The sequence below is a fragment of the Pisolithus orientalis genome (genome assembly GCF_024613125.1).
Source record: "Pisolithus orientalis strain OTSU chromosome Unknown F5J12scaffold_71, whole genome shotgun sequence".
In the NCBI taxonomy this organism is placed as follows: Eukaryota; Fungi; Basidiomycota; class Agaricomycetes; order Boletales; family Pisolithaceae; genus Pisolithus; species Pisolithus orientalis.
Window position 1 is genome coordinate 2,149 of NW_026260852.1, and position 18,803 is coordinate 20,951.

Genomic DNA, 18,803 nt, shown 5'->3' on the forward strand with positions numbered 1-18,803 from the left:
AAATTCGTAGAAGACTCTTTTCCTTTCTGCTCTGGTCATTCAAAATCCAAAACCTTTGACCCCAATACCAAAGACGACCATGAATCAACTTCCTCTGATTCTGAAAGCCTACATTCATTACTGGATCCTGATCAGATCCAACCACTGACTCATCACCGGCAACCACCTTGTCCATTAACTCCACCACAACCACAAAACCCACAGCAGAGAGCTGTGGACCAGCCTAGAGCTCAACAACAACCATGAAGAGCACCTGCTGCTGTACCACCAGTCAACCCTCGTCATCTTAGGCATCCTTATCAACCTGAATTTGTTCAGGGAGACTCGCACAATGTTTGCAGAGCTCAACCTGCTGATGACAGAGAACCTCATCCAAAATGTCGATTTATTCCAGTTTCTGATCCAGAAAATATCTATGGAGATAGGTCTCCTGTAGAAATTGAACGAGACATTCAAAGAAATCGGGATCAAGCACAACAGTGGATTCATAATGCTGAGCAACATGCTTGCAATTCCAGAGAAGATATTCGGAGATATGCAGAGGAACGTAGACCTCCTTCTCCGAGGTTACCTCCTGCAATGATTCCTCCTGAAGTTCCTCGTCAGTGGACAGAACATCCACAAGGAACTACTCCCACATCTCCTGGATCTCCACTTACTCCTCTTCCGGATACTCCTAATTCTCCAAAAGGCATGCCAGATCAACAGTTGGAAATGCATCCTTTCGAGTTTGCATTGGCTGCCCAGATCAAAGAATCACCGGAACACTATAAAGATGTGCTCAGGTTGTCTCCCGATTTACAAAAGAAATGGTTCAACGCTATGAAAGATGAATTAAAGTCTATTGAAGAAAGACAAGTATGGACCTTGGTGGATCCTCCCAAGAATCGGAAACCTGTAAAGTGTCGATGGGTTTTCACAATAAAAAGTGATGGTTGTTATAAAGCTCGTCTTGTGGCTAAAGGCTTTACACAAGAATTTGGTACTGACTTTGAAGATACCTTCTCTCCAGTGGCTTGATTCAAAACAGTTCGAATTCTACTTGCTTTCGCTGCCCAAAGAAATTGGGATACTGAAGCCCTGGATGTTAAAACTGCCTTTTTATATGGCAGTCTTGATGAAGAAATTTATATGGAGCAACCAGAAGGTTTCAAAGTTTCGGGTCAAGAACACAAGGTTTATTGGTTGCTTAGAGCTCTTTATGGCTTGAAGCAAGCTGCGTTGGCATGGAATAAAGCCCTTCATCAATCTTTACTTGCAATGGGCTATATGCGATCAAAAGTGGATGCTGGAATTTACATTCACATATCCAAAGCTGGAATCGTCATTTTTCTCATCTATGTCGATGATGGACTCTTTCTAGGATCAGACAAACGTCTTCTAAAGGCCAAGAAAGAACAATTTATGAAGAAATGGGAATCCCGAGATCTTGGTGAAGTCAAGGAATACCTTGGCATTCAAATTCATTGAGATAGGTCGAAGAAAGAAATCTATATCGACCAGATACCTTACATCAAAAAGGTTATCAAAAGGTTCAATATGGAGACTGCTTGAAATGTTCGCACTCCATTACCCTTGGGATATCAACCGGAAAAAGCACCATCAGATTATCAAGCCACATCTTCTCTTTGGTCACAGTACCAGTCAATCATCAGGTCATTGCTTTATATGGCTCTTGGTACTCATCCTGATATTGCCTTTGCGGTTATTCACATGTCTCAATATATGGCAAATCCTACCGAAGATCATCGAAATAAAGCCTTGCATATAGGTCACTATATCGCATCAACTCCTAAACTGGCTTTATACTATTTGGGACTTGAATCTCGAATCTATGGCTTTGCAGATTCTGATTGGGCTGCCAATAAAGACACACGTCATTCTACTACCGGTTATGCCATGTATCTTGGCAATTCCCTTATCTCTTGGCATTCTCACAAACAGAAGACAATCACACTTTCCTCCACTGAAGCCGAGTATATGGCTTTATGTGACGCTGCCAGACAAATCAAATGGTTTTGTATGCTATTTGATGAATTACAACTCAAGACCAAAAAGACAATTCTTTACTGTGATAACATGGGAGCTCGTTTTATTGCTGAGAATCCTGTATCAGACGGTCGGTCAAAGCATATCGACATCCAATGGCACTTCGTTTGCAAATGTGTTCAAGATAGTTTGTTCAGTATTGACTACGTTCAAACTGACAAGCAGAAAGCAGATGGCCTTACGAAATCGTTAACATGGCAGAAGTTCAAGACTAATCGCTTGTCAATGGGTCTTGTTACTTTACCATTTTAGAGTGAGGGGGAGTGTTGGAAATATTCTAATAGTTCCGATGTCTAGAGTCATCCAGACTTACACATGTCTCAACATGTTGTTTATCACATGACATTCCTTAGCAATCAGCTCCACAATGATGTCATACTGACATCATATCATATGTCATATTCCATGACCTTCCATGCTATTCTTTACTATACTGAGTAGTAGTTTCCTTTTATGCTACTGGTCCGTGTGTACCTACTCATGTATATAAACTCAGGGATTTCTTCCTCAATTCCTATTGAATTCTACATTCGTTCTTCACTTGTCTACTCGACAACTGAGCCCCTCAAAAACTTACTCCAGTTTATCAAATCTACTACCGTTCTTAACAAGGCAAGTGTTTGTGCCTTTTGCTCTTTGTTTCTCCCGTTCCTCTGTGCAATACTAACCAGAGTCACATCTATCATCAACCACATGTGTATCAACTCATGCACTGCATTTGTCAGTCCCTATGCCCATCTTGACACCTGTCCTGAATGTGATGAGCCACACTATGACCAGCTTTGACAGAACAGAGGGGTCAAACACCCTCATGCTGTCTTCCACACCATTCCTATCGGTCCCCAACCCAAGCCCTCTGGTGACACCCTGACACCACTAACAAGATGCGTTACTGCGAGGAAAAAACTCAACAAGTGTTTGACGAGCTTCTTGCCAATGATGGCTTCGTCAATGCATATGATGATGTCTTCTGTGGGAGTGCATATATCCATGGTATCTGTGACAGTACCATCACTCCTGACGACACCCTTCTTATGATATCCATCGACAGTGCTCAACTCTTCGAATCCAAGGAATTGGATTGTTGGATATATATCCGGATCATTCTCAACCTCTCACCTGATCATCACTACAAGAAGAAGCATGTCCTCCCTGGCGCAATCATCCCTGGCCCCAAAAAACCAAAGTTCATCGAGTCCTTCCTGTCGCTGGGTTTTCATCACCTCTCTGCCTTGCAATGTGAGGGTCTCAAGATATGGGATTTTGCTCGCAATCGTAACTTCACTTCTCGTCTCTTCCTATTCCTTGCATGTGCTGATGGTCCTGGTCTGCTCACGATGAGCAATTTTGTTGGACACCAAGGTAAAAATGGGTGTCACATGCATTGTCCTCTCAAAGATCGTCGGAAGCCCGGTGCTTCTCAGTACTACCCTGTTCTACTCAAACCCAACAACTATGACATCACTGGTTGTAACCATGGTGATGTCAACATCTATAATGTCGGACCAAGCACCTCTGCGCACTACATTGTACAACTGTGCACCATCCTTCACTCTCGGAATCAGAAAGAATACAAAGGACGATGCCTCGAGACTGGGATTGTTGGCCCCAGCATCCTTCTTGGCCTGCAGCTACACCTCGTCCTCAGTATCCCTGAATGTTTCTCATCAGAAATGATGCACTTCAGTGGTGCAAACATGGCTGCACTATGGCTTGACTTGTGGAGAGGTACCATTGAATTTGCACCAACTGATAACAAGATGACATGGTGTTGGGCTGTTCTAAAGGATCAGCGCAGGTGGGAAGAACATGGGCACGCAGTCAGTGCTTGCAAGCCCTACCTCCCAGGTTCATTCGATGTCACCCCTTGCGATCCCAGCCTTCATGCAAACTCCTGGTACAAAGCCACTGAGTACATCACTTGGATTTATTCTCTCTGTCCAGCACTTTTATTTCAGGTTTTACCCCAGGATATCTGGCACAACTTCTGTAAGTTTGTTGCAGGCTTCCACATCATGGGTCAATACAGTATCACTCCAGCACAACTCAAACTCGCTCGGAACTATCTAGCCGAATGGGAATATGAATTCGAGCAGATACACTACCAACATCACATTGATCGGATTCACTTCATATACCCATGCATCCACCTATCAAACCACCTGGCCTCTGAGGCCGTATGTGTTGGGTTGCCCATTTGCTCTTCCCAGTGGACGATGGAGCACACTATTGGCAACCTTGGCCAGGAGATACAGCAGCCGTCCGACCCATTCTCTAACCTTGCACAGCAAGGCATTCATCGGTGCCAGATCAACGCTCTCATGGCAATGCTTCCTAACCTAGATCCCACAAGTGAAGATGCCAACCCATGTGCATCTGAAGACTTGGGTAATGGCTATCTCCTCTTGCCGAAACATGATAAACATGCAATCGTGGTGCATGGCCACGAAGCACAGGTAATCTTGGAGTATCTGGGGCAAGTAGAACTGCCCAGTGTTCGCCGCTGGGGACGTTTACGACTTCCAAATGGTCAAATTGCACATTCTGAGTTTGTTGAATCACAGAAACCACTTGAAGAATTGCACATGGCTTGTAATGTTATGGTAAGGAGTCAACTGTATATTTCATTGTATATACTGACAAGAACATGTAGGCTATCATTGGAGGAGAGGACCGCATTGCAGAGGTTTGATACTTTGCAAGTGGCCATTGAGGATGACAGTGGTGATGACCTGTATGGAGACTCTGCCCCTCCGCAGTATCACTTCGTGAACGTCACTCTGGTCACATTATACTCCCAGCCACACCCACGTTTACTCGAGGAATCATACGGAGTTGTTGTGTCAAGCACAAACCTAGGTGATGTGAGTCTACATGTTATTGAAGTAACTGCCATTCATTCCGTTGTCAGCATGGTTCCTCACAAGATCAATCTGCTAGGCACCATGGAGGATAGGTATTTTTTGGTCGAGAAAATGGGGTTGGAGCTTGCGCATGTTGGGACTGAGAATGATGATGATGAGGATGCATAATACTCTTCATACAAATGCTTGTTTTTCTTAGACTTTTCATAGACTATCATGCGAATATGAGTACAATTTGGTTGTTTCCATGCACACAGTGGGACCAAGATTGCGACCACAACCAGCAATGAGTACATTCTATTATCTGGTATGACTACAGGACACAACCTCTGTATGACGGTACTAGTAATACAAACATGAGGGGATGATGCAATAAAGCGATACAAATCTACATGTCTGCATGGCGCCGCTTGATGTTCTGTTGGGTTGTATTCTCATCTGTGCTGACTTGCGAGAGCTTCCACACGCGTGAGGCGTCTCTAATGCATGAGGTTGCCGCAAGCCTGTCCATTAGAATCATCGGCTTTGGGTTCTCCGATGAGCCAGGGTCTATGAGACACAGAACTGGTTCTGCAAGCAGATGATAGCTAGATCTATTAGTGAGAAAACATAGACAACGTGCATGCACTCACACTTTAGGCGGATTGAATATCTTTACATCGGCCTGTGTGCAGGGTTGGCTCTTGGGGCCTTCTGAACGGTTTTGTAGATGAAGCACAAGTTTCTGAAATGGTATGTTAGATAGATTTGACATATAGTGGGTATATGCACGTACAATAGGTCCTGGATTCTCTGGAGTGAGCATAACAAGATACATGTTCCAGTCAGAAGAGAGAGCATGGATGTCGAGAATGGCTGTATTGTTGACAATGGTAGTTCTGACTGGAATGGTCACTAGAGCGGTGTCGATATCATCAGAGGACATGGTTATGGTTAAGATGCATTAGTTAAAGCATATTTGGTGTGAGGCAAGTCTGGCTCTAAAGACCATATCGGGACACCCTCCTGTTTCCTCCTGCTGTTTCCTCCTGCCACCATGTCGCTCCCTTCCTCTGATGGACAAGCATCCCCATACCCTCTGTTTCTTGACAGGCAGACTAATATCTCGAATAACCTTCAGAACAGCTTGTCCTGTGACTCGTTTAGGACCTCGGGTGATAGCATCTTCCATGGTTTCAACAGCACCCAGCATTGGCTGCACTCTCAAGCACAGATACATGGCATATCTGTCATGTTCTAATATAGCTAACATCTGATCTTGATGAACATAGCTTGGGCCACAGGTTAACACACTTCAAGATAATAATACGGTGCGTCTATGTTACACTGGCCAATTTCACACATACAGCTAGCATATCGCCTAGATTCAAGTTCTTAAAGAGACTATCAACAAACTCCAAAGCGAAAATGCAGCACTTGCAGCTGGGAAGACTGCAATCGAGTAGCTGCATCGACCTGATTTATTATTTGATTGACGATGTTGTGTTCGAACAGGGGTGCATATACTGCACTTGTCTCTCAGCTCCGTCCAATTTCAAGCACCAAGGAAGGCCCTAACACATTCCTTAATGTTGGCATGCAGGGCATTCTGCTTCTGCCAAATCTATTTCTTCCTTCAGCTCCACTGCCCCATCATGATAGATCAGCATACAAGAAGGTATGGTTTTGGACAGAAAAGGAGTACAAGGACTGGAAGGCCACCGCGGAGGGACAAGCCATAATGTCTAAATCACAGACAGCATACCTAGAAGATGAGGATGGCAAGCAGCTACCTGAGAAGTGCATCAGCAAAATTCTCTCAACAATGCGTGAGATCTGGCATGACCTCTGCTGCCAAGGCCAGATTGACGCCAACACGATGTGGACATCAATGCCATTATCCATCAAGAAGATATTTCGTACTGAAATTGCTGGTGCACACAACGAGCTTGCCCTTTGCGAAGACTTGTGGAAAGCTGATAACCTAGCCAAGCAGTACTATGCGTCGTACAAACAGACTTGGTTCACGAATAAGGACAAGAAGTCTATTCCCAGCAAGCACAAAGCAGATGCGAAGTTGGAGACAACTGATGTCAACAACAAGCATACCAAAGTTGATGCAGGTTTACCTGAAGACATTTCCTTTGATGCAGAAATCAGTCCTTTATCTGTGTCACCGTTGGCTGATGTTTCTTCGGATTTTTCTGAGGCATCTACCAGTACTTCGAACCCCAAGTCAAACCATAGTGGCTTTTTCGAGCCGAAAGGTAATGATGATACAGGCATCCATTCTAACTCGCATTGACAGCCCGAGAAGCTCGCCCTTTGCCTAAGATTAAGGTGAAAAACATTCTGTAATATAGACTTCACTTGCATACAGGATGTACTGGTATCTTTGGCTTGGGTTGTCTGTGCCATTGCACCACTTGGGCCTCCCACTGTCAGCGCCAGCTACTGCCAACATCCCCAACATGGTGCCTGTTCAATTTCCCCTGCAGACTTCCCCAGCTGAGCATGTTGGCTCGTCTGTATCTCAAATGGTCGCTCCAGCGGTCACTCCAATGAGTGCTGGCTCGTCTGTATCTATCACTCCAACAGTCACTCCAATGAGTGAATCGGTTTGCCCCCCTCCACAGACTTCCCCTGCAGAGGCCAGTGGCGCTGCCAATGTCACTAACACCATAACTGTTCCGCCCCCTTCACAGCCTTCATCCACAGTTACCAGTGACCTGACATCAACAGCTTCCGAGACACTCGGACCAAGCAAGAAGAAGGCTTGGCACCCTGGGTCAAACAAAAGTGCATGGTACGTCGTATTTCATGAGAGGGATGGGTTATACTAATATTGATATGAGGACACTGTGTGCCCACCAGTGGCTCAAGATGGTTTCTCCAAATGGCACACAGGAGGAACTCAATACATATTACAATCAACTTCCTACAGAGACAAAGGAGGTAAGTAATCGGTCACTCTCATCATTTGGTCAATACTAATATGCCTTAACCTAGAAATACAAAGAGGAATACAGGAAACTCGTATGTCGAATTCGCTCCCGATACCACAATCACATGCTGTCAACACACCACTTTGTGTTGGCACTGGTGTTTGGACAAATAGCACCGCAGAGACGATTGCGAAGTGTTCTGGCGGTACCGTGTACTAGTGGTAGATGGGATTTGGGATGGGGTGAGAGTGGTATGTGCAAGAGTGGTAGGAGTGGTAGGGTGAGCAGTAGGGCAAGCAGTAGGGCAGGCAGTAGGGCAAGCAGTAGGGCGAGTGGTAGGGCGAGCAGTAGGATGGGGATGGGGTGGGTGGGTTTCAATGACTATGTACTCATATGTCTGCATACTGGTCAAGTGACCAGGGAGCGGGTGGGTGGGTTTTGTATTTGCACTAGCTATGCATATAATGGCATAGTGATTTCGAGCCAAATTGCCTGAGCTATTGTTGCATATAAATGCATAGTGGAGTCATGGACACAGGGATAGCTAGGTAGATATATGGTTGACTATGCTAATAGGTACATATGGATCAGCATATGCACGAATAGTGAATAATACTATGATAGTGTACATTTACAATGCAAATCTACTTGTTCCTATTTGCCTATATTTACAGATTACTACCTAGTCTGGCATATGGTGGTTTCTCACTGGGACTGAGTGGCAGGAGTCATGTGATGTTCATCACTGTCAAGTCATCTACCAAAAAATTTGCAGGTGGCTGTTCTCACAGCCACTGCAAATGCGCTGACTAAATGGAAGGCACATGTGCGAGAAAGTGAGGGTCGGGCAACTTGTGGGCTGTGCATAACCATTGCCTGTTCATCCATACTCAATCCAATACTACTGAAAGCCACTCTATGCAGGCCACCACAAAATACATGGGTATTCTGTGGAGAGACCTGCCCAAATTTGCTACAGTTGTGGACAAACAAACATGACAATTTCAGTCATCAAATTATCCACACTCAACACAATGTTCTGAAAGTCCAAAAACTATATAATAGGCATACTTATGATACATAGAAACAATCTGCATGAGTAGAATTTTGTAATACTGAGTTTTGGAAATCTTGACCCCCCAAAATTTGGCAGACCCCCTAAAGATTCACAACAAATCTGAAAAATGCAGAACAAAGAGTATTTGGTTAGTACAAGATGTTGCTGCTGTATGAATGTGAGATGGCTCACCTGTGGCAAGTGGAAATTTTGAGATTCAAGCCAAGTTTTCAGTTGCCTTCAAACAAGAATGTCTTGCAGCTGCCCTTGAAAACATGTTATCACCTGGAATACAACTGGTCTGCACAATTGGAATTCTGTTAGTACTGATGTGGCAGGTTATGTGTCATCACCCAACACATCCAAACCTGACAAAGGAGAGTGCCTCCATCAGAGTAAATGAGCATGGTCCTTGTCTTCAAGTACTTCCAACCCAGAAGTCAGTTGGTTGCCCCAAAGAGTACAAAAAGGGACCTGATGTGGGAAGCAAGTCAGAATGTATGAAACAGCAGTACAAAAAGCTTTTGGCAGACCACAAATCACTTTCCAACCTTGGATTTACTTTCTCAAGCCAGCAAAGTCAAGTTCTGCTGCCCTCCCAAGCTTCAAACACACTCCCTGTCTTCTCAGCTGCACCTGCCATGGTTAATGATGAAGCAATGGAACCATTGATCTTTTCACCCTCTCCTTCATCAGCTGAAGAACTTGAGAGCCCCCTTCCATTACCATCTCATGTACCAACACTTGGGACTCTTTGGGAAGCCACTCAGATGATGTATTGATGTCATTGAATGCAGGTTGACTTGTAGAGGATGCTGAGGATGCCTGGGAGGATGTACTTGAAGAGCAGGAATGGGATGGTGTTGAGATTAGGGGATGGGATGAACTGTGGGAGCAAGTCAAGGATGATCTTGTGAAAGGCACAAAAACAAACCTACCATTGTCTCATGTAAATCAGCTTATGCTGATTCAAAGCTTTGCTACCCTCCACTTGAAAGGTCTTGGATGCAATGAGGCCAGTCTGGAAATTGCTTGTCAGTGGCATGAAGGTAAGGGCAAACATTTTGCACAAAAAGTCAGGGCACTTGCTTGTCATTACCAAGTGTTCAAACAGATTCCTGTGGAAAAGTGTGGAGGATGAGCAAATGATCTGAACCCCCTTAAAGATGAACAACTTCAGCTGGCTGCCTGCCAATGGCTTATGTTGCAAGAAGTTGGCCAAGTCACTCCACAGCAATTTCAGCACACACTTAATGAAATGATTATTCCCTCACTTGGCATTGTGCTTGTGAGACCACTCTGTGAACAGATGACATAGCACTGGCTGCTAAAATTGGGCTGGCAGCAGACAAGACTTCAAAAGGGTGTCTACATGGATGGCATGAGTGTGATGATGTCAAGAAGTATAGGCAGGAAGTTTTTTACCTGCAATGGCTGCATTTGAGTGCCACATGGTACACTTTGAAGGATCAGGATTGCTTCATGTTGATCCGCAGCTTGCACCTGGCAAACAGAAGGTCATTGCAATCATTCATGATGAATGTTGCTTCCATGGAAATGATTATAGGACACATGCATAGTGAGTGGCAACAGCCATGATAGACCTTGTACTCAAATGCTTCAGTTTATTACCTGGTCAACAAATCTTGCAGTGAAAAGGAAGAGGGCACATTATCCATGTGTCTGGATTTATTAATGTGGAAGATGGTCAATTGGTGCACCATGATGAGTCAGGAAATATTGTGGTAGCCCATGCCAATTTTTTTGTGAGTGCATGTTTGCATGCACACAGCCAAGCTCCAAGCACAAGTGCCACACAAGGGCTGCAGTCACATGACTGCTTCCCACACCTGAACAGCACTCATCTACAGTTGCAGACAAACAAACACAACAATTTTGCTACAGCTGTGCCACAACATTTTTAGAGAAAACTGACTTCAGATTTAGAATCTATGAGCCAGAATACATCGAAAGGCAGTGTTTCTAAGTTGTTCCCATGCCTTTTTGGGACCACCAAATTTTTGACTGGACAAAACATGAAAGTTACCTATGATGCCACATCAAGAACAGCCTCAATGGACATCATAGCACTGTGTGACACTTGATGATGCCCCTTCTGCTTCTTCACAGCCCACTCTGCAGCCTTCCCAGTATGTCCCATCCTATATGCAGACATGAACCACCAAGAGTGATTGATAAACCTGTGGATAACTTCCATTGGACATGCATCCAGTTGCTGCACTGCACATCACTTTGCTTCCTCAAATGTACTCTTCTTTATTTCACAATAATGGTACTTGCACCAACCCCAGTACTATATTGCATGTTTAGTAATAGTAATAGAAACACAAACTTATAGAATATACTTGCCATTTCAATAGGATTTAATTCACAATGAGATTTTGGAAGAAAGATACACTCATGACCTGCATCCTTGGTGAGAGCCTCAAGCATTGATGGCTGATCAGTGAAGTCATCCTGCTTGCTTAGGAGGTGAGCCATGCAACAGTCTTCATTCTCCCATGGACAAATGGGACTGCACTTTACTCACAGTTTCCAAACATTAAAGCCATGTGCTTCAAGAACTTGCTGGAGACCTTTGGGCTGTCCATTTGGCAAGCACATTTTTTGAGGCTTTCCACAGAGTTTAACAGTGGGATTGGTATCTGGAATTACTGTATCACATTGCTTCCATTGTTTTCCCCCATTAGACTTGTTCATTTTGAAGGCCTTCAAGGCATTTGGTGGCAGCAAAGCATGAGCAGATGACTGGTCAAAAAATATACAAAGCAATGCAGTGCAGGTGTGCAGCCTCAAAGATCTGAATTGCATGCTTGACCTGTTTCAGTAGTTGCTCTGTGTTCCACCATGTGTCACCATTTGTCCCTGGGTAAATGATTTCTCATGCATGCTGCAATGTGCCATAATTCATGCATGCTGCAATGTGCCATAATGCAGAATGCCATATCTGCCAGCTGCTACTGCTTCTGAATACACAGTGCTTCTGGTAGTATCTGCAAGGGGTAAGTGTGCAGGGTATGCTGGTAATATTTGCTCCAGAGTGGCTGGCATGCCACAGTTTGCTTCAGAACATGCCAAAAGCTTACCCTGGAGGGCCATTGCATGCTCCTGAGTGCTCTGAAATGCTATGGTATGCTCTGGCACATGTGCCACAGTTTGCTTTGCAATTTGCTCTACAGTGTCTGCCATGCCACACCTTGGTTTGGAACATTTGCTGCAGCTTATTCTGGAGGGCCATTGCCTGCTCTTTGGGACATCCCTCCCCCCCTCTGGCAACCAGTGGGATGTCCCACAGCAGCCTCTGAGCAAGTGGGGAATGGTGCATTGCTCTTCACATAGTCTTGTTCCCATGTCACTGGTTTACCCCCATGCTGCTGATATTAGTACCTGGACAATATATATTTGCTCAACTGTTAGAGCACTGGTTATCACCTAAGAGGTTGCTTCAATCCCAGCTCTGGTCACATTTGCATCACAAGGCTACATTGGGACATCCCACTTCCCCCTCTGGCAGCTGGGGGTAGTGTTGCTGTGGCTCAGGGAGTGGTCCTAAGCCAAGGGCCATACCACATCTATATTATTGAGTATTGAAATAATTATTGTGGATTTGGTATGTGGCAACACAAGGCTACATTTGGTAATAGTTGTCATAGTGACTAAGCTGCTTGTTGTTGAGCAGGTCAGCCTTTGGAGCTGAGCCACAGCAACACTAGCTGAGGCTATGTCCCAGAACACCCTCTTGGGATATATTGGGACATCCCACCCCACTCTCCAGCAGCCAGTGGGATATCCCACAACAGCCTCTTAGGCTAAGTTTGGACATCCCACTGTCCCCCTTCTGAGGCTGGTGTGGGGCATCCCACCCTCCCCTTTGTCACCCAGTCGGATGTCCCACAATACCCTCTAAGGCTACATTGGGACATCCCACCCCCCTTCTGGAAAGCAGTGGGATGCCCCACAGCAGCCTCTAAGGCTACATTGGGACATCCCTCCCCCCTTCTGGAAATCAGTGGGATGTCCAACAGCAGCCTCTAAGGCTACATTGGGACATCCCACCCCCCCTCTGTCAAGCAGTGGGATGTCCCACAACAGCCTCTAAGGCTACATTGGGATATCTCACCTACCCCTCTGCCAACCAGTGGGATATTCTACATTTTACCCATGCATATGTCTTGCAAACATGATGCTCAAAAAAAATTCTATTTAAACACACCAAATAGATTATAATATGTCTTTATCACCCTTATCTGTATTGAACTCTTTTACTTGGAGATGATGGTGGATCCATATCCAGTAGGTCATTCTCCCATCCTTCTCCCCAACAGAATTCTTCCAATGGCATATCACTTTGTTGGTGATATTCATCTGCCAGGGCAAATTCTTCAGCAACACATAGCAACTCATCATCCATCACTTCATCCTCATCCTCTTCACCCTCTGACTCCAATCCATCAACCCTCTGCTCATTATCACCATCAATATATATAACATGGCCACCCTGCACCATGCTGTGCAGTTCTTCATCACTTGCACCCCAGTTCTCGTTAGGTGTTCCAGGATAGCCTCTAAGTTGCCTCTTCCACAAGATGCATAGACCTGCTAGTCTCAATGCTCTGCAGTCAAGTTCATATGCAAGATCAACATCTGCAATGTGTGTTAGTCATGGTAATGCAATGACACATGTCTCTTACCAGCATTCTGTCTGGTTTTCTGCACATGACCCCACTCTTCAGAAAACCACTCTGTCAAAGCTCTTCTTTCCTGCAACAGGCACCTTTCCTCTTCTTCACAACACCTCAGCTCAAGGAGTGATCTGATCCCTGAGTGCACTTTTTCATCAGCTAACCATGGGGGTAGTAACCTATCTGAATCATCCCCAAGGCCAATATCCTGCCAAATCTCATCATCCACATCCAGTTTGAACATAGAGTCCCTTGGGATCAGGAGTGGGGCTATTGACCCCTGAGGAGCTTTTCCCTTGTGTATGAGGCCTACAATTTGCAGACACAGATTATTGTAGCTACTGGCAAGCTTGGCTATTCCTGGTTCTCATCACTTCACAGATGCTTCTGTGTGGTTTTGAAGTCATTGTTCTTCAAGGCAAGTCAAATACAAGGGTATTCATGAATGATGACCTCTTACCACTGAGAGTCTGCTGATATGAGCATTCCAGTCTTTCCAACTCAAACTTTCATTGGCACAGACAATCTCTGATATGTTTCTTGATTGCTAATGCATGCATGTGAAGCTATGGAACATGGTCTCAATTAGATGAAACCATGTAGAAAATACATCTCCACTAACTTGAAGATAAGCACTCTTTTGGATACTAGCAAGATTTGAATGCCCATTTATGCCTAGGGTTTCCCTCTGGTTCTGCAAAGCTTCTTTAAAACACTTAACCTTTTGATGACACTCTGCAATTTGGATATTCAAGCTTGTCATGTCAGAAACCCCATGGAGAAGATCTTGCTCCAGCACTTCTAGCTTGGCCTCATAATTTGCCAATGATTTCTGAGTTGCCATGATTTGCAATATCATATTCTCAGCAGCTTTAGAGCTGTGACCTAATTTGATGGTGAGCAGGAGTCATTATTTATATCAGCAGCTTACAAGGAGCTGGCTTTGTCTGTGCAGAGACTTGAGCAACCCATTCAGCTTGAAGAGTTGGGATATCAACTCCACATCTCCTTAGGCCTCTGTTTTCAGCAGCCTTCTTTTCTTGGAAATGATTCCAGTGATGCAAAAGCCACTGGCCCAAACCAGTGAGATTCTTCATGTCCAGGTGGCACACCTGGAAGTCAATAACAAAGAGGCATTGATGATACTGAATAATATGTTAGCTTGAAACTGATGTGGCATACTGCACACATACCCCAGGAACACAAAGAGATGGTATCAGCCCTTTGATTGAACTCCAAAAATGCTCACATCCCTCTCCATCAGATAGCCCAAATCCTTCACATTTTCAGGGGTGATAGATAAGCTGACATGCCCATTGATGACCAAAGGCATGAAATACTGAGATGGAAAAAAAAATACATGGCAGAAATGACTTGAGAAAACCCCACTTCCTGCAGCTCTGTTCCAGTTGACAACCTATGTCATATAACAGCCCAATACAAAAATTATCTGGGAGATGGCCAAAAAGAGATTTGATGAGGGCAAGTGCATAATGTTGCCTCTCCCCAGCTGAAGTCATATTTGCAAGGTAAATGACATGATCATGATGACAGAGTAGGGCCATGACACCAGTATCTGAAAAGAACTGGGTACTTGCCTATACTGCCATCAGAAGAAAGACTGTAGCTGTAGGGTTTACTGGATCATCTGGATGCCCACCTCTGCACTTCTGAGTAAAACAAGCATCAATGCAAACAATTGCATCAACATCAGAAAACTAGAACAAAGGAAATTTTAGCAGTTGACAAAACTATATCCACCAAGTGACATACCCATGTTCACTATTATTGCTTTACCAGCTCTGGCCACCAAAGCATATAGGACAATGCTGTTGTAGGTATTCTGATGGCCTCATATTTGAACTGAGGACCTCATTGTCTGGGGAACTTGGCAATGGGATTGCAGAGGGGATGTTTGATGGTGGACTAGCAGATTCTTGCAGTTGTTGTTGGACATATTCATCAAGGGATGTTTCCAGAATACAATACCAGTGATATGCATTACTGAACCTCTGGTGTATACCCTCCTGCAAGTATCATCAGCAATGATCCATGACTGAGAAGAACAACCAAAGTATGCATTAATAATATAGCAACATCACCACAAACAATACCAACAAACATCCTACCCTATCAATCTAACACTACAGCAGTCCCAAGAAACAGAACATGTCACACATGCATGCACTTATAACCATGAAATAGTCATGCATCAGATTAAGATATACTACCTACATAGCAGAGTCATCTTGTACTACAGTCACCATGGCAGTAATGTATGTTTTATGAAGTGGAAAAAATGGGGTAATGATACAAAACATGACAATTCCATACCTTTGTGTCCACCTTATAACCCATAGCTGCAAGGTATGCCTCAAGGGACTCACACCATGCTGAAGTGATTGGAGGTATGCACATGAAGAGTTGTTGGACAAAGCCAAGAAGCTGTAGGCTAACAGCAAGTGTTGGCCCCAGTGGGGCACAGGGGAAGTAGCCCATCCAAAGGAGTTGGAGGGCTGCAGGTGCACAAGGACAGACAGCCAGATCAACTGATTGCAGAGCTGCTATGAATGCATCTATGCAGAGGAAAATGACAAAGAACACAGAAATCTCACCATTGAAATCAATGCAAATGACTCTCAGTTTTCGAGTCTGGTGACAACCACATGTCAGCAGTTCATAGTCAACAGGATTCTGGAAGTGGTTGGATAGTCATCAATATGCAAGTTATGGCTGAAGGAGGTAAGGGATGACAGTGTGTGACCACCACTGCCACTGCTTCATTTTTTTTGGCCATTCCTAGACAGTGACAAGAGCAGGTCTTGGCTAATATGTAGCCCATCAGTTAAGCAGTTGAAAGCAGCATCATGGGAGAGGTCACATTCACTACCCACAGAAGGCTCTAAAGGGTGAGCAGCACTTGAAGCAGAGCAGTGTTGGATGCATGGGCCAGAGGAATCACTGGGGTGTTGTGTGAAAGTGCAATGGCCAGGTAAGGTGAGCAAGTGCTCAACAGGAAGGTAAAGCCCCACAGTTCCAGGAACATGGTGAGAAGGTTCAGCAGTCTGATGGTCAACAAGGACTGCAAGATCATCCACACAGAGCAAGTGAGGAATCTGGTTCATTGGGGCAGTAACTCGTACAGAGGGACCATGCCTAGTAAGCTGTTTCAGTCAATGAAACGACATCTATGAAATTCAGTCAGATGCATAAACTGTCTAGGTGAGTTAGTGGTAGATGATGATCCTGCAACACCAAGTTGCAGCACTGTGACCAAGACACTGAATCCTGGTTGCTGGAAGGAAACCCCAAGATGCCACCAGCACATCTCTGATAGTTAGCCTCCAGTGTAGAAAAGCAAACTGACCTTTGCACATGACTAGTGAGGGCAATGGGGAAGGAGACAGAGCAAGTGTGCAATGAACAAAATGAGGTTGCAATTGCAGCATGCTATGAATATCATTCAGGAAATGTACAGAGTAAAAATGGTATTGGGGAATGATGAAGGAGGTTACCAACTATTTGAACCATAACCATGTGGTGCAGTTGGAATAAGGTGGGGAAGAAGGGGCAGACAACCAAAAGTATCAAAGAATGGCTGTACATAAAATATAGCCAACTTCTTTTCCATTGCCCAGACATGCAACAATGATGCTAATGGCATAATTGGCTCTGCCAAGTCTGAGGGGCATCCTGGCCATACAGCAAGTAATGCCCAGAGCTTCTCTATGTACTCCTGTTTCAATTGAAAGTTGGATGAGCCAAGGCCTTGATTTTGCTGAGGGAAAGGCTCAGCACACATGATGAATTCTGAATCACCAGGGAAAATCTGCATAGAGTTCAGACACAGTGCATTCCTGGTGAGGTAAAATTGTATGTACCTGCTGGACATGATCAAGCTGCTCTGAATCCTGATTCGACAACAAGCTAGGCATCATTGCATGGTCAAGAGCGACCAACTTGAAGCAGAAGTTGTGTTCATATAAATCCCATAAAATCTTGCTTTTTGTCATCTGATCAATGGTAGCAAGGTCTGCAAGGGAAATTGAAATATCCTGGAATTGTACATGGCTAGGTATGTCATGTTGGAGGTTGATGAGCTTGGGACTGAAGAGGGCAGCAGATTCACATAGTTGGTCACCAGAAAATGTGGATGAAATCTGTGTGGGAGTTGTGTTCAGGAAATCCCACCAGGACCAAGGGATAACAGGAGACACATCTGAGGCAGAAAGACTAGTGATCCAACCTGCTTGAGACGCTAACCAATTCCTCAGGTACAACTGCTGGCAATTGGAGGACTCACCCCTCATAAACAGACTTGGGCTGGGAAAGAAGTAAGCTACCTTGGGTACATTGGGACCAACCCTTTTTGCATCCTTATTCACATCCTTCAGGGCAGCATGCCATGTGGTCATAGCAGGGGGAATAGCTAGATCGCAGAGGTCTTCCCATAGTTTGGGATTCAGAATGACTGATGGCTTGGCTCCTCTCGAGCCTGCAGGGGGATCTGAGCAAAATGTTAAACACACTGAGACAAAATGAATAGGATACATACATGGCTGATTACATTGTCAAGCCCTGCCCACCCTAACAGCTCCTGTACTTGAACTTGCACTGCTGGAACTTGCAGCATTGGAAGCTGTGGGACCCATGCTTGTGGGAGTTGAGGCCACACCACTGCTGGTGCATGGTGGTTCCAGCCAGGGAGCTGCAAATTGCTCAAGCCCAATTTCTGGGCCTTGTCGAGTGTCCCTGTGGCATGATTCACCAGGGTGGTGCCAGGTGCTGTGCCATTTCAGCATCTGCCCAACCTCAAAAACCTCAGGATCTGTGACTATGTCATGAGGGCATGTAATCTCAATGGTCTTCAACACTTGCATGTCTGGGGGTACATGATCAGGTGTCCAGACCATCCAGACAGGCATGCATATTTCAAAAAGGCACTGGAAAATGTTGGGGTCTGTCATGAATGCCCCAATCCAGCAGTCAAATGAATTGACAAAAGTGCCCATAACAGGGCCAAGGTCTGTGTCCAGATATTCTAGCATGCCAAAGATGTCTAGGAGGTGTTGACAAAAAGTGACTGATATGACTGTGTCTCAAAACATAAATGGGAGTTGCTAGAGAAATTTTTAATTAATGAAATCTGAACCAGAAAAAATCATACCTTCAGACACAGGAGACATCACTGACATGACCCCAGCCA

General features: G+C 44.8%; 7 protein-coding genes across 7 annotated transcripts; 2 read left to right on the forward strand and 5 right to left on the reverse strand.

Moving 5' to 3' along the window:
* Window positions 1-4,064: 4,064 nt before the first annotated feature.
* Window positions 4,065-5,081, forward strand: F5J12DRAFT_786855 (uncharacterized protein; the record flags this gene model as incomplete). The annotated part of the gene is made up of 4 exons (XM_051743536.1): window positions 4,065-4,505; window positions 4,627-4,652; window positions 4,703-4,913; window positions 4,977-5,081. The coding sequence occupies 4 exons, from the start codon at window positions 4,065-4,067 to the stop codon at window positions 5,079-5,081; spliced, it is 783 nt and encodes a 260-aa protein (XP_051594808.1).
* Window positions 5,082-5,301: 220 nt separating this feature from the next.
* F5J12DRAFT_898190 (uncharacterized protein) lies at window positions 5,302-5,838 on the reverse strand (the record flags this gene model as incomplete). Its single annotated transcript, XM_051748094.1, has 3 exons — window positions 5,302-5,500; window positions 5,546-5,637; window positions 5,689-5,838. 3 exons carry the CDS (start codon window positions 5,836-5,838, stop codon window positions 5,302-5,304), a joined length of 441 nt encoding a protein of 146 aa, XP_051594809.1.
* A 552-nt stretch (window positions 5,839-6,390) lies between these two features.
* Window positions 6,391-8,056, forward strand: F5J12DRAFT_898191 (uncharacterized protein; the record flags this gene model as incomplete). The annotated part of the gene is made up of 6 exons (XM_051748095.1): window positions 6,391-7,159; window positions 7,201-7,232; window positions 7,273-7,332; window positions 7,391-7,698; window positions 7,748-7,847; window positions 7,922-8,056. 6 exons carry the CDS (start codon window positions 6,391-6,393, stop codon window positions 8,054-8,056), a joined length of 1,404 nt encoding a protein of 467 aa, XP_051594810.1.
* Window positions 8,057-13,158: 5,102 nt separating this feature from the next.
* F5J12DRAFT_898192 (uncharacterized protein) lies at window positions 13,159-13,841 on the reverse strand (the record flags this gene model as incomplete). The annotated part of the gene is made up of 2 exons (XM_051748096.1): window positions 13,159-13,559; window positions 13,607-13,841. The coding sequence occupies 2 exons, from the start codon at window positions 13,839-13,841 to the stop codon at window positions 13,159-13,161; spliced, it is 636 nt and encodes a 211-aa protein (XP_051594811.1).
* Window positions 13,842-14,754: 913 nt separating this feature from the next.
* On the reverse strand, window positions 14,755-15,117 carry F5J12DRAFT_907689 (uncharacterized protein; the record flags this gene model as incomplete). Its single annotated transcript, XM_051748971.1, has 2 exons — window positions 14,755-14,873; window positions 14,922-15,117. The coding sequence occupies 2 exons, from the start codon at window positions 15,115-15,117 to the stop codon at window positions 14,755-14,757; spliced, it is 315 nt and encodes a 104-aa protein (XP_051594812.1).
* An 814-nt stretch (window positions 15,118-15,931) lies between these two features.
* F5J12DRAFT_703033 (uncharacterized protein) lies at window positions 15,932-16,270 on the reverse strand (the record flags this gene model as incomplete). Its single annotated transcript, XM_051740529.1, has 2 exons — window positions 15,932-16,158; window positions 16,213-16,270. Coding segments are annotated over 2 exons (285 nt in total), but the record flags the coding sequence as incomplete, so codon positions are not given.
* Window positions 16,271-17,108: 838 nt separating this feature from the next.
* F5J12DRAFT_898193 (uncharacterized protein) lies at window positions 17,109-18,012 on the reverse strand (the record flags this gene model as incomplete). Its single annotated transcript, XM_051748097.1, has 2 exons — window positions 17,109-17,426; window positions 17,479-18,012. 2 exons carry the CDS (start codon window positions 18,010-18,012, stop codon window positions 17,109-17,111), a joined length of 852 nt encoding a protein of 283 aa, XP_051594814.1.
* Between the last annotated feature and the right edge of the window lie 791 nt (window positions 18,013-18,803).